At 32.5% G+C, this 13,016-nt stretch overlaps 2 protein-coding genes across 8 annotated transcripts; both read left to right on the top strand.

Annotated features, from left to right (window-relative positions):
• Positions 1-118: 118 nt before the first annotated feature.
• Positions 119-4,914, top strand: LOC143258826 (neuroguidin-A). Of its 2 annotated transcripts, none has more exons than XM_076518884.1 (4): positions 119-261; positions 888-1,425; positions 1,511-1,861; positions 1,941-4,914. In XM_076518884.1, exons 1-4 carry the CDS (start codon positions 253-255, stop codon positions 1,964-1,966), a joined length of 924 nt encoding a protein of 307 aa, XP_076374999.1. In that variant the 5' UTR covers positions 119-252; the 3' UTR covers positions 1,967-4,914. The 2 variants fall into 2 exon arrangements, with proteins under 2 accessions (XP_076374999.1, XP_076375000.1); XM_076518885.1 differs by lacking the exon at positions 119-261 and adding an exon at positions 289-785.
• Positions 4,915-5,429: 515 nt separating this feature from the next.
• Positions 5,430-12,870, top strand: mxt (Eukaryotic translation initiation factor mextil). 6 transcript variants are annotated; one of them, XM_076518882.1, is made up of 12 exons: positions 5,430-5,576; positions 6,773-6,861; positions 6,930-7,070; positions 7,127-7,296; positions 7,370-7,562; positions 7,815-7,886; positions 8,762-8,822; positions 8,900-9,185; positions 9,303-9,552; positions 9,633-9,754; positions 11,095-11,120; positions 11,200-12,870. In XM_076518882.1, the coding sequence occupies exons 2-12, from the start codon at positions 6,783-6,785 to the stop codon at positions 11,243-11,245; spliced, it is 1,446 nt and encodes a 481-aa protein (XP_076374997.1). In that variant the 5' UTR covers positions 5,430-5,576; positions 6,773-6,782; the 3' UTR covers positions 11,246-12,870. The 6 variants fall into 6 exon arrangements, with proteins under 6 accessions (XP_076374997.1, XP_076374993.1, XP_076374998.1 ...); XM_076518878.1 differs by lacking the exon at positions 11,095-11,120; XM_076518881.1 differs by lacking the exons at positions 5,430-5,576; positions 11,095-11,120 and adding an exon at positions 5,946-5,999.
• The last annotated feature ends 146 nt before the right edge of the window (positions 12,871-13,016 follow it).

The following is a 13,016-nucleotide window of genomic DNA, read 5'->3' as shown; positions in this document are numbered from 1 at the left end:
ATTTTATGCATTTAAAAAGTATTCTATAAAATCGTAACGTATTAAAACATTCATTATCGACAGTTTACGAATGCTTTTCCTATAGAGAATAGTAACATTTTTGTCACATAATAGTCAGTGTTTTGATCAGGCTTTTCCGAGCGAAAAAATATACCCCCGAAAAGGAAAATATCGTCCCACGTGGGGACTCGTTTAATTACAAGTTACGTTATTTAGATATGCATCTGTTCCGTTAATTTTTATTTCAGAACAATGGTGCAGGTGAGTAGAAACTTTTGAGCATATTATATATACGGATTTCCGTGGGAATCGCCGAAATCAGTGCATTTTTCTATCGGGTCTATTGGGAATTTTTGATTGTTTTTTTTCCGCTGTCATCCATTAGTAAATAGGAAAGATGGCAGCAGATTATTGCGCTTTTTTCCAGTGCATCCGCGGATCCGACATTTTTCTTAAAATTAAGCCTTTCCGTGAATTTTCATACGAAACTCGTACGAAAACATTGGTTACGATCCAGTTTTACGCATGGAATTCAACGCGTGCTTCATTTTTCTCCATGAATTGCAGTTAACGTCGAAATAAATGAAATATCAAAGAATTTTTATGTGCCGGACTTGTGTCAAATACGGTGTACGAGTGCACAGAAATATCGAGTGACTTTGTTAAACGTAATCCCGGTCTACACGAGGCGAAAGTTTTAATGTTTTGTGAATGAAGAGTCGACTGTGAACTAATTTTTTTTAAATGTTTCATTATGTTTAATTAAAATATGACAAAAGATGAGGGTATAAAATTTTCATTTTTTTATTATCATAAATATACATGTGTTGCCACTGTTGTAGTTGATGTTAAATATATTTTTGTTCTTAAGATATGAACTTTTACAGGCAATTGATGAGATGGAACAAAGGGATCTCCCACAGGCATTCCGCCTACTCGGGGAGATGAATGCCAATGTTCTACAAGTAAACCAACTTGTAGACAATATGCTGGTTCGTGTAAAAAATGGAGAGATTTCTACAGACAAGGGTCTTAGTTTCTTAGAAATGAAATATCACATGTTACTTTCCTATTTAATTAATTTGACTTACATAGTTTTAAGAAAATGTTCAGGAGAACGTATAGAAGGAGATCCATCAATTGATCGTTTAATTGAAATCAGAACTGTCCTAGAGAAAATCCGACCAATAGATCAGAAACTTAAATATCAAATAGATAAACTTGTTAAGACTGCTGTAACTGGTACTACTAACAGTGATGACCCAAGTAATTTTAAAGCAAATCCTGATGCACTTATTGGGAAAATCGAGAGCAATGACGATGAATCCGATAGCGATCAAGACGGTGAAATGGATGGTTTCAAATCGACACAGTCAAGGAAGTCTAATATTTATATACCACCGAAACTTGCTGCAGTACACTATGGTTAGTTTATTATTATTTCTTATATCATAATATGTGACAACACTGTTATATGAGATGAACAAAAATATTGTTGTTATTATTATAGACGGAGATGAGACTGTTGCAGAGAAAATGCGTAAAGCAGGTGAAAGAGCTCGCAGACGTGCAGTCTCGGGTGCGGTTTTGAGAGAATTGAAAGAGGAATATTTAGATGCCCCTATCGAAGATACTCATGGCCTCAGTGAGAAACAAATCAGTATGGGTCGTGAAAATAAACGGAAGATAGAATACGAAGAAACATACATGACACGTTTGCCAGTAACTAAACAAGAAAAACACAGACGTCGCATGATGACTACTGTCGGTACACTTGGAGAAGAAATTACATCTTTCGGAGAGTCATCCGCTGTGTCTGCTAAGAAAAGGAAAACTCAGAAAAAGGGTAAAGCTAAAAGAAGTAAGTTTTCATTGCATTAAAAATTAATCGATTATATAAGTTCTCAATAAACAATATTTATAACATAATTGTTGTTCAGGTTTCAAGAAAAAACGGCATCACTAAGTCAGCTTTATAACAGTTCGAAAAGCTGAATTTCGTACAGCATTAATAATTAAGGTAAAATGCAAAAAAAATTTACTTCGATTCTTCTTGACAAAAGCAGATGCCATTAATACTCGTTAATAAGTTAAGCTAAATAACTCATAACATCTAGTAATTAAAAATAAAAAGCAACCGTCGACGGTGAAGTAAAATAGCACGATGGTAATTTATTACTGCATAAGACATACTAATGGTCGTGTAATTGATAATTATAGTTAATAATGATTTTAATCTTTAATTGTTGTCTGAAATCAATTTTTATCTATGGAGTTGAAGTATTCCGTGAATTGCAAGAAAATATTCCAATATATGAGAAAATAATGTCAAGGTACATACGAGCTTAACTTATATAAAAAAAAAAAAAAGAAAATTACGTGTAACCGTGACACAATTAATCAAATAATGGATTTCGGCTCCAAGATTTAAAATTGTAAGTTAAACGTAAAAGTTGAAGGCAGAAGACTTTTCTGCTTTATTTTGAGATATTCTCCAGCTATAGAAGAGAGAGCGAGAGAGAGAGAGAGAGAGAGAAAAAAAGAACCGGTAACATAGCAGGAGGGATGATATTGAATTAATTGTTACAGAAGCGTAAAAATCACAAGACATTCAGTGCAAGCATTAGAAAAATTCAAACTTTAATAAGAGACAAGTGGTTCTAGAAATTGCAAAGCGTTCTGCAACTTCTGAGAATAATGTTCATCGTGCGATATCGCATGTCTTAGGATTTTCTCGCTATTTTAGAGTAGTGAAGTAGTTAATAGTTTTACTATTATATGTATATTTCGTTTGTGTTTTTCCCCTGGTGAACTGTTGAGGCTATTATATCTCGATGTGAGTCATATTTTATGTTAAGTTTCACCTTTTTTTGAAGATGAAGAAAAGAAAAACAATGTGTTCGTGCATTGCATTTGTTGTTTTCACTTTGAGAATTAATTTCACTTAAGTCGTTAACTTATATTAATGGTAATATAAGGATAACACGAATGTGTCAAAATTCAAAATTGATGTCGTCAATTTCTCGAATACTATATTTTTATGTTTACTGCGTTTAGTTTCTTAGGGAGGGGGTATGTGTGATATTGTAAGAAAAACTTATATACGAAGACTAGAGCGACCATCACTTCTGCAATAGCATTAATGGTGTTTGTACAATCAAATTGCAGGAAGGTATCCATCTCTTGCGCTTAAATAGGTTCCATTTTTTAAATGTTAGATATAAAGATTGGGTATCTGTTTACTTGGATACCCGAAGAAGCAATGTTTCCTTTTAAAGTGAAGGGAAGGGTAATGTTAAATGCATTTAAACACAGATCGTATATGGATATTTGTATCCGTTGCTTGTTCCTGCAGAAGTGATCCGCATTACCTTAAAAAAAAGTACTAATTCGCTATATGCTAACCAAGGGCTCAACCATCCATAGATGTTATATTTTTTACAAAAGTGTTCATAGATTGAGCCAACTTGGTAATGCATGATGTTACATGTGCCCTCTCTTTTTCAATCTGTGAAGATGATTAAAATGTGATAAATTATTCATGAAATAATAGTTAATGAAACTAACAAAATAGCACAATTGCTGGGCATTATTTACAAGTGCTAGCAAGCCTAATGTCAGCAGCCTTGTCGTATTTGGTAAATGAAGTTGGAATACTGAATAGCGGGAAGATTTTGACACGATTAATGTCAAAGTAACTCTTTTTTAAATGGATGTTTCATGCGCGTTTAACATACGGCATGTTCTAAGAAAAGTAATAATTACAGAGATATCAATAAAGCAGGTTTCAAAATTTGCCCGACATTTGGTTTTCTCATACTTTATAAATAGATGATAATTTTTGAAAACACACTTACAACTGGTGCAACCGTAAGTCCAAAATACTGATTCGCGTGTGTGTGCGCGCGCTCGCGCGTGTATGTATATTTATATATACATAGAAATGTATTTCTTCGTTTGTATACATTATAAGCTATTTATAAATAGCGACGAGAAGAAGATATCATGTTGCTTGCAACAATATAGAATATTACAGATACTAACGAACAGGATGAATTATGGTTGTATATGTTTGTTAAGTACAAAGTTTTCTACCACACACACACACACACACACCGATATATATATATGCTTTTATATATTTTGGACTTACGGTGAAAGTGTATGGGTGTGAAGAATATTCATACGAGACACATATCCGCACACAACATATAGCAGCAAAGTAATAGGATTACATTGAAAACACTACCTCAAATCAATAGAAATATGGATTTACAATAATAGAACTGCATCAGTTACGTTTACAATGTTGGTGTTGTCGTTTATTTATACATTTCACTGAACAACAGCCTTTCTGTTGCGAGATATAATATCGGACATATATATTATGCCTTATGGAGAGACGCGTCTAGGATTTGTTATCTCTGAGCCTGCTTAGCAGGTGTGAATCTTTTAATAATGTACAAAGGAAAGCACAAAGCATGTAAACGTCACTGTGGGCAGTGAAGTTTTAAAGTAGTCCTTCAAATCCAACAACGCTGCCGAATACAAAAAACTAAAAAGAAGTAACAAGATATCTTTGCAGCAAGAATAAAAAAACGAGATAAGGATGGTTTATTGACTACATTCATAGTCTGAAGAATGTAATGTTTTATTTATATCGGTGAATTTTCTATAATTTATGTACTATGACAATTCAATGTGTGTGAACGAGCGAAAGAGACAGAGCGAAAATGAGAAAAAAAGAGAGAATTTACCTGTATATTACAAATGGTTATTATAAACGAATTATTATTATTATTAATTATCATTATGATTATTATGATTATTATTACATTATCATTATGATCATCATCATCATCATCATCATGTAGAATGCTTCTTACTGACTGAATAAAATGTTTTCAATGTCAATTATTGATTTACTTAAGGAGTTCTTCTAGTCCAAACTTAAAAAAGGACAAGAAACCTTTTCAATACCAATACAGATTTAGAAGCACGAACACGCCTTATTAAACGATACAATTAAAAAATGTTTAATTTCTCATAATTATTAAGCAATGATTTTCTTCAGTGTAATATATATCATAATTTTTTCCGATCTCGCATAAAAATCCTACCCACCATATCACTAAGGGTGGATCGGTTTTGGAGGTCAAGTAAGTACAGTCGAAATATTCTTTCTACTAAAACAGTAAAAAACACTTTTCAATCAGTCGTTGATTAGAAGCCTTTCTTAAATATATATCTTAATATTTATCTTGTGCATTTGTTCGAAAAGTATGAGTAAAATTAAAAAATTCAGTTCACATATGTATAATGCTCTACCACAGACAAATGTGTGTGTGTGTGTGTGTGTACATTTTTCGTTTCGCGGTCCTCCTGTCTAAATCTCGATGGCTAGTAATTTTTAAAGGCTGTGTTGGCAGCACCGTCTTAAATGTAATGTAAGGCACTCTCGAATCCGCTCGAGTCTACCTTCGCAACGTATATCAACGACACAGACACATCTCACCGATTTCTTTCGGACGGTCTGCCTCTGCCTGTCGTTGATCCGTGGCACGGCCGACGTAGTGGTAAGTTATTTATCAACGATAGAAATCGGACTGTCAACAATCAACGTTAAGTATGATAACACGTGAAACACCAGGTGTCAAGTATTTGATTGGCATGACATATATCTTTTCGCTCCCACAATTCAGATTTGATGTCAATGCTAGACGTGCTAATTGTTTGAACTCAAGCAATTCATGCTCACGACTCACGACAGTTGATTCGTGTCATTCTCCTCGCGACCTAAAACGATTCAAGGCTCGATTATTCATCTTAATTATTCTTTAGCATTCTTTCGTTCACACTTTTCGGTCTTCCGCCCTTCTTCTCCCCACTCCGGTTTTCTCCTTTCTTTTGCTTGTTGTCTCTCTTTGTCACTCATGAATTTTCCCTCTTCTTCCAACGTTCCGTAAAAGATGTCGAAAGTGCGAGGGGCGCTCACATGGGTACCGTATAAATTATTTTTATCACTACGAGGCTACGGTAAAATGACCTGCCATTGTTAAAAGACGAAGGTCGCACGACCCTCGGCAAGTATACCGAATATGTATCGTTTGAATTCGCGTTTCTACACGAAATTTTCGGGTTTCCTCGTCTTCGTTCGTCATAGGTCATTATTTCGTTCGCAAACCACCCTCTGTTCTGCAGTTATTTTTAAATCACCCGCGGCGCAGAACTATACATCGAGATTTGGAGATTGCTTTTTTTCAATGTTAAAGAAGCATTCTTAAAACGAATACATACGAACAAACTTATTTACTAATTAAGCAGACAAAGCCGCGAATTGTTTTCATTTCGGTCTATACGATACAAGAAATTTGTGTGGATTTCAATATTTTCTGCAAGTGAGTAAAAAAAGGACAATTTTGTACTGTAAGTACGCGTTCTTCGGAAGAATATTAATTTCAAAATTACTACATGTTTTCAAGAACGTAAACAACATCTGTTCAAATATATTGGTTCAGCAAACAATAGCGCTTCTGCTTCATTGTTGCATATCAGATTATTGTAAAAAGTTTTCGCAGCGTTCGAGGAGAAATCTGTTAGAAAAACGCTTACTTGTCATTTTATTGCTTATAATACATTCCCAAACGGCACGTTTCGCACGTAGTAGACTTTCTAACTACGTGAAAGTAGATTTATTTGAAATTTACGATTTCAGACCTGGTATAACAAACAATAGTGATTAATTATATATGTATATATTTTGTTTTTTAAGATTTTACACAATGGCCGCTACGCAACTGAACAGGGCTCGAACTATAAAGAAAATCGAAAAACCTCGGCCGCTGAAGCGGAATATGACTAGTAAGTTCTAATTTATATCTACGACGTACATTTATTGTTATATTAAATTGAACAATTGTGTTTAATAGTGGAGGACATAGTTTCCTTAATCGACAATGTTGCAACGCGACTAACCAATGTCTTCCATGACCAAACGCTACAAATGAGTGTAGTTACAATGTGTAATCATCTGAAACTCTATGCCCATCAATTAGAAGCTATTTACAAAGGTAAATAGAATTTAATTAAATTATGAACACCGTCTTAATACCAGCTTGTTATACAGATCAGCTGGATAGAGCTTTTGTGGCAATTAGGAATGGAAGTCAGGACGAAAAATTAGATCTCACGACTAGGGTTCACCTGCTGGAACTAATAGAACTAAGAGCTAAGCAATGGCGTCACACCGATTCCATGGATGTGTATTATACGCAAAAACTATCACATTTGGACAATGTATGTTATCTTACTTTTGTTTTTCATAATATAAAATAAATATGTTTTAGAAATATTCACATAATATCAATAGGCAGAAGCAGTTCCCGACACACCTACAAGCGTATTATTGTCACCTCTGGCAGTGTCTTCACCTATTGCAGCACCTATCTTAGGCCCTGGTGAAGTCATAAAGAATAGTGGCAAATTCGTTAAACCAACACGTATTCCTGGAAAGAACTACTGCAAAGATGAAGTCGTTATACGTAACAGCGATTCTGGCAAAGGTAAAGACAATGTAATATTTCTAGTAGAACATAAATACTACTATTAATATAGTAGAGAGATCATATAAATCTTTGTAAATCGTAGTACGTGGCATATTTTCTTGGTGTCTTAAAGGTTTAATTTAATTTCATATTATCACGCACTATATTTCTAGTTAAAATTTTTTGTGTTTCACGTGTCACGTTTTTCATTTCTATTATAAGTAGTAAGTATTATTTTCCTATTTCTAAATTATTTGCATAAAAATATAGTGATGGGAATAAAAGGGCGGCGGGTTCACATGATCGAAGAACTCAGCCAGACAATCATCTCCTTCCAGCGAGGTAAACAAATAATTTGCAGATGGCTTGATAGCATTATGCTCATGCATTTCGAAAATAACTAATTGTTTAACTTTTCAAATGTCTGTTACATATCCTAATATTCTCATTACAACCAAAATTACATTTTACAAATCATAAGATTCTATAGTTGAATTGCATAAACTGCAAAAAAAGAGTGAAAATGTACTTCATTAAACAGTATACTTATTTAATATATATTTATGTATGTATGTATGTATATGTATATATATGTGTATGTGTATATATATATATATATATACACAATATATATATTTATTTATTTGTTTGTTTATTTATTTTGTGTTTTAACATGTATTTTTACTTTCGTTTGCATGAAACACATTTTTTATGTTCTTTATTTATTCGTTAAAAGATTCGTATACAGAAGTGATCGAAACTGTCCTGCTTAAGCTTCGGATATTTAATTGCTCACATTATTTTTTTATTGTGCAATAGGTTAATTATTATCATGTAATGATCACCAAGCATATCATGCATTGTGTTTACAGCTTATTAAGAAATATTCAGATACGAATAATTTGTTATGAGCATCATTTCACATTTTTAATACAAATAATTTTACCGCTTAAAATCGCTTACTACAATTTCACACACATCCACTTAAATATTAAAGTATTCTTCTTTCACAGAGTATCTCGTCTACAATTAATACCGATCTTAATAATGTTTTAATCCTCCAATAATTTGTCTTGAAATGTTTGAAAAGTGTCTATATTTATATATGATACATTAACCATAATACAGATCGCTTTTATGAAACAAACTTTGATTATTACGAAGTTTTACGTGCTATATCAAAAATACAATTAGTCCAATGTGGTATTTTTTCACAGTAAACCCTGGAGCCAAAGAACGACTTGTCCAAATCACGGGTACTTCCGAGGACAAGATATAGTGAGTTTAATTTCATTTTTACGTTGACGTTTGAACTTTCCGAGATATACTTTATACCTGTTGTATTATTGCAACAGTTATGCGAAGGACTTGATAAAAGATACGATTCAACGAAATGCATCACCGGTGAGATTGGAGCAAGGTGGAGGAGAAAAGGGAGCTATGGGAGGTTCGAGTTCTTCGTTAAATAGCAGTGCATCAGATGAAAGCAACCGATTGCAACATCAGCAACAAAACTCTCGCGTACGTTCGCTCCTCCACAGCTTCTCCACCAACGACGCCAGTATAGGCGAATATAAATACACAGTTACAGTTGGTAACCAATCCTTGAAGATTACAGGAAGTAATCTGGATCTTGTTAGGGTAATCATATTTTTGAATCTTAAACGTCTACGTACAAATCTATGATTGACAAAATTTATATTGATCAAGAATACATCACGGAATATATTTTAATATACATTACTGCATATGTATCAGACTGCTAAGCTGGTTTTGGATGAATATTTCTTGGGAGATTCTGAAAATTTCACGAGCGGTATAGAATACTTTTTTGAAGAAGAGCCTGCTTATTCTGTCTCGTCTTCCAACTTGCAAAAAACATCGTTGATACCAAGTAATATCCATGATATGAACCGAGAATTGATTATGGACAGTTCAGCCACTTCTGAAAGCGAAGAAATATATAAGCCACTAATAATTTCCGAAGCAAATCCTTCGACTCAGGAAGGTAATTGTTTCAGCTACGATCGGATATCGAGCTGTTTAGTTCAAGGCTCATGGGCAATGTTTAATTGAACATTTATTTAGTTCCAGAAGTCAGAGAACTCACGTACGAGTTTCTATTGCTGTGTTCAACAGGTCCTTACGCTAAACGACCGCCTGCGGATTGGGCTCGAATTCAAAAGGAATGTCCCAACATTGTTCGCAAGGTACATCGATGTGATACGAATGCTAATCACTGGATGTGCAATAGTGTTACTTACTAACACTGTTTTTTATGTTGATATACCTTAAGGGGAGGGGGGGGGAGCAGGACCTTGTGCAATATCTGGAAACTTAGGTGATCTTCCGGGATTCTCTTATGCTACTAAAACATTTACTAAATCGACTCCTTCGACCCGTTACAGGTTCTTCCCTTAATGCCACGGAATTAATGATATTCGTTCAAAAGTTAACTATGTTTTCAAGTTATAATTTGTTATCGACATAGAAATGTGCTAATTCTAAAGTAACTATTATCATAGTTCTATTATGTTCGTTTAATACTCGCATCTCAATATTTATTTCTATAATATTGAAGACAGAAAATAACTGTAAGATAAGACTTAGTAGAAAGAAATCTTTTGCGTTAGTATGAGTTGGTTGTGACTGAAATATGAATATGAAATATTAACATTAAGTTACGAAGTCGACTCTCTAAAAGCACGCGCTAATAGATATCTGCGCGAAACATATGTACTTAAACCAAAGATATCACGTTACTACTTTAGATTAGTTTAAACATATACTTACATTCACCAAAAAGTCTTTGTGTTATCAGTATTATACGGTAAATCTGTTATATTTAAGATATATATTTCTGATTTTGTTATTTAATAATTTTATATTCTAAGGTTAATTACCTTGGGCTTGTACTAATACATGTCAATATTTATGTTTACTTATGACGTGTATTGGTACAATGTATTAGTATAATCTCTTATTGAGATACAGGAATTTGTCTTTGAGTATATATTTCCATTTTATATCGTTAAAATGACTAAATAGAAATATGGCTAACTACATACACTGAAAAATTTAATGTTGATAAAATGTATTATACTACGAGACATCTGCTTTAACTCTTTATGATCTTAGATTATATATTTCTTGTCTTTTTTTTTTTTTTACTCTTCATATGTATTATTAATTGTTTAAATAATTATATAGTTTATTATTAAACGAAGTTGAAGAAATTATCACTATTTTTACGTTTTTTTCATTATTATTAAGCATTACACGAAGAAAGTATTCAATTTTATACACGATGTGTAAGAGATTAAAAATGATTTATAATGAGAATAGTATTGTAAAACTTCGCGAGACTTCGAAGATAATAAAGCGTTTTTATTTATTGTATTCTAAAATATCGTGTAGTATCAGTGATTAAACAAAAGCGCGACGAACTATTCTTTTTCAAATGAACTCATGTAAAAAGCTTTATGACAGTACATTAAGAAGGCATGCACATTACCGTAAATCATTTAACACTTGCTTTATAAATCTAAAGCATGCTGCTTGTAACATCGCACCAAGGTAAAGTAAATCACCGATACGTTTCATAAGACTGAAATGCTGTCAATTATTATAACGTACATATCATTTTATTTAACAGGCACCGATTCGCTGGTTCGAACCGGAAGCATATAAAGCTAAAGTAGCAGCTGCTGGCCTTGTTACGGTATTGCCAATTGGAGAAGGGGAAACCGATCCAGAATGAAGTTAAGAAATTAACGTTTTTCATCTTCGTGAAATCGTATGTATTAATAATCTTTACATCGATTTTTATTTCGATGTATTGTGATAAAATAAAAAAAAAGTTTAGCATAATATTTGTTCGTCGGTGAACACACAAATATATGCAAATGCTAACAAACGAGCGAGAAAATCGGTATTGCTCTTTAAGTACAGTAATAAGAAATGTCTAGCAGATATATTGCAATAGATGTTCATAAATCTGTGTATGTTTACATCTAAATTTTCATTGAATAATGAACACACTTTCTAAGCATTTATGCTTTTATATTACACATTTATACACTGCAAATTCAGAATGTCATCGTTAACTTATTTTTTATTGAACACAATATGATGATGAACACATTATTATGAAAGACGATAAGCGCTTTGTACGATGTTAGCATAATAGCTGAAGTAATTGGATTCACACACATAGGACCTACGAAAATAATATACATAACGATATATTAGTATCCGTTGTTCAGAAATATTGTAACAGCATTTTTATTGACAAATATTATTGTTAATTAAATATGTTATATATCAATTCTGAATGAGAAAAGGAAACAAGAGGAAACAAAGATAACAGTAATTTCACTAACAAAAGGAATGTCCTAGGTAGAACTAAAATTGATCATTTTAGAATGTAATTTACATAAACATTCAAGACAATTTTTTCTATGTAACACTCACTAGTTACAATGTAACAAAAATAACAGCTACTGAACCACAAACAGTGATTTAGCCTAATCTAGTCTACCTATTTAAAAGTAGGAACTACCATTTTGGTAATTATTCTGCTGTGACATAATAACCAAAAAAAGGTTTCATTTAATCTCGAGATTTTATATTTTATATACTAAAACGGTAATGCTATGTGCAGTATGATGCATTAATGCTGCGAGAAAATGAAAACAGTAACGTTTTCCATTTTCAGTCACTCACTTGTAGTTCACAATTGCGTGGATCATCATCAGTTTTAACTGTGGTGCACACCTTTTGAGAGAAATTGTTTTAATACTACAATTGATCTACGGTTGTGACTTTATCGAAATATAAAACATTATCTTTATAATGTATATTTCATAATGTACTGCGATGGCTCTGCCATTTTTTTTTTATTTAAGCTTGTAATATTTATTGAAAGTGTTTCACTAGCCAGAATGCTGTAACTTGAAAATGTGTTACTACATTTTCTCAATTATTCTATAATATTTTTCTTCTCACTTATTTATTGTTTGTATTTTTAAACAACTTTCTATTGTTTCTTTTTTTGCGTTTCATACGCCCATTTAGTGGGTTTTCTGGCTTGAAACATCAATAAGAAGAAAATATTTTCATTTATTTATTTAATATGAAATGGAAATCGTACTGCACGCATATGGGACGTTATGTTTGTAAGTTTTTACATCGTTTAATATTTATTACAAATTTTCATGATTATTTGAATTAAATTATTAGTAATTTATTTCTACTACCACTAACTACAGTAATAAATTATATTATTGTACTTTGCTCTTTAGTAATAAATCAATAAAAATCAGAATGCCTTTTTGATTATGTTTCTCGCACCTTAAGGTACTACAAACATCAAGTTTATTTTCAATTCCGTACACAATATGATATGAAATATATATTTGATAACTCAATGCTCGGTCGTACTTAGTAAGAGAACGTCCAATATATCGAAAA

The sequence above is a fragment of the Megalopta genalis genome, chromosome 2 (assembly GCF_051020955.1).
Source record: "Megalopta genalis isolate 19385.01 chromosome 2, iyMegGena1_principal, whole genome shotgun sequence".
NCBI lineage: Eukaryota > Metazoa > Arthropoda > Insecta > Hymenoptera > Halictidae > Megalopta > Megalopta genalis.
Note: the sequence above shows the minus strand (reverse complement) of the source record. Positions and strands in the feature narration are given on the sequence as shown.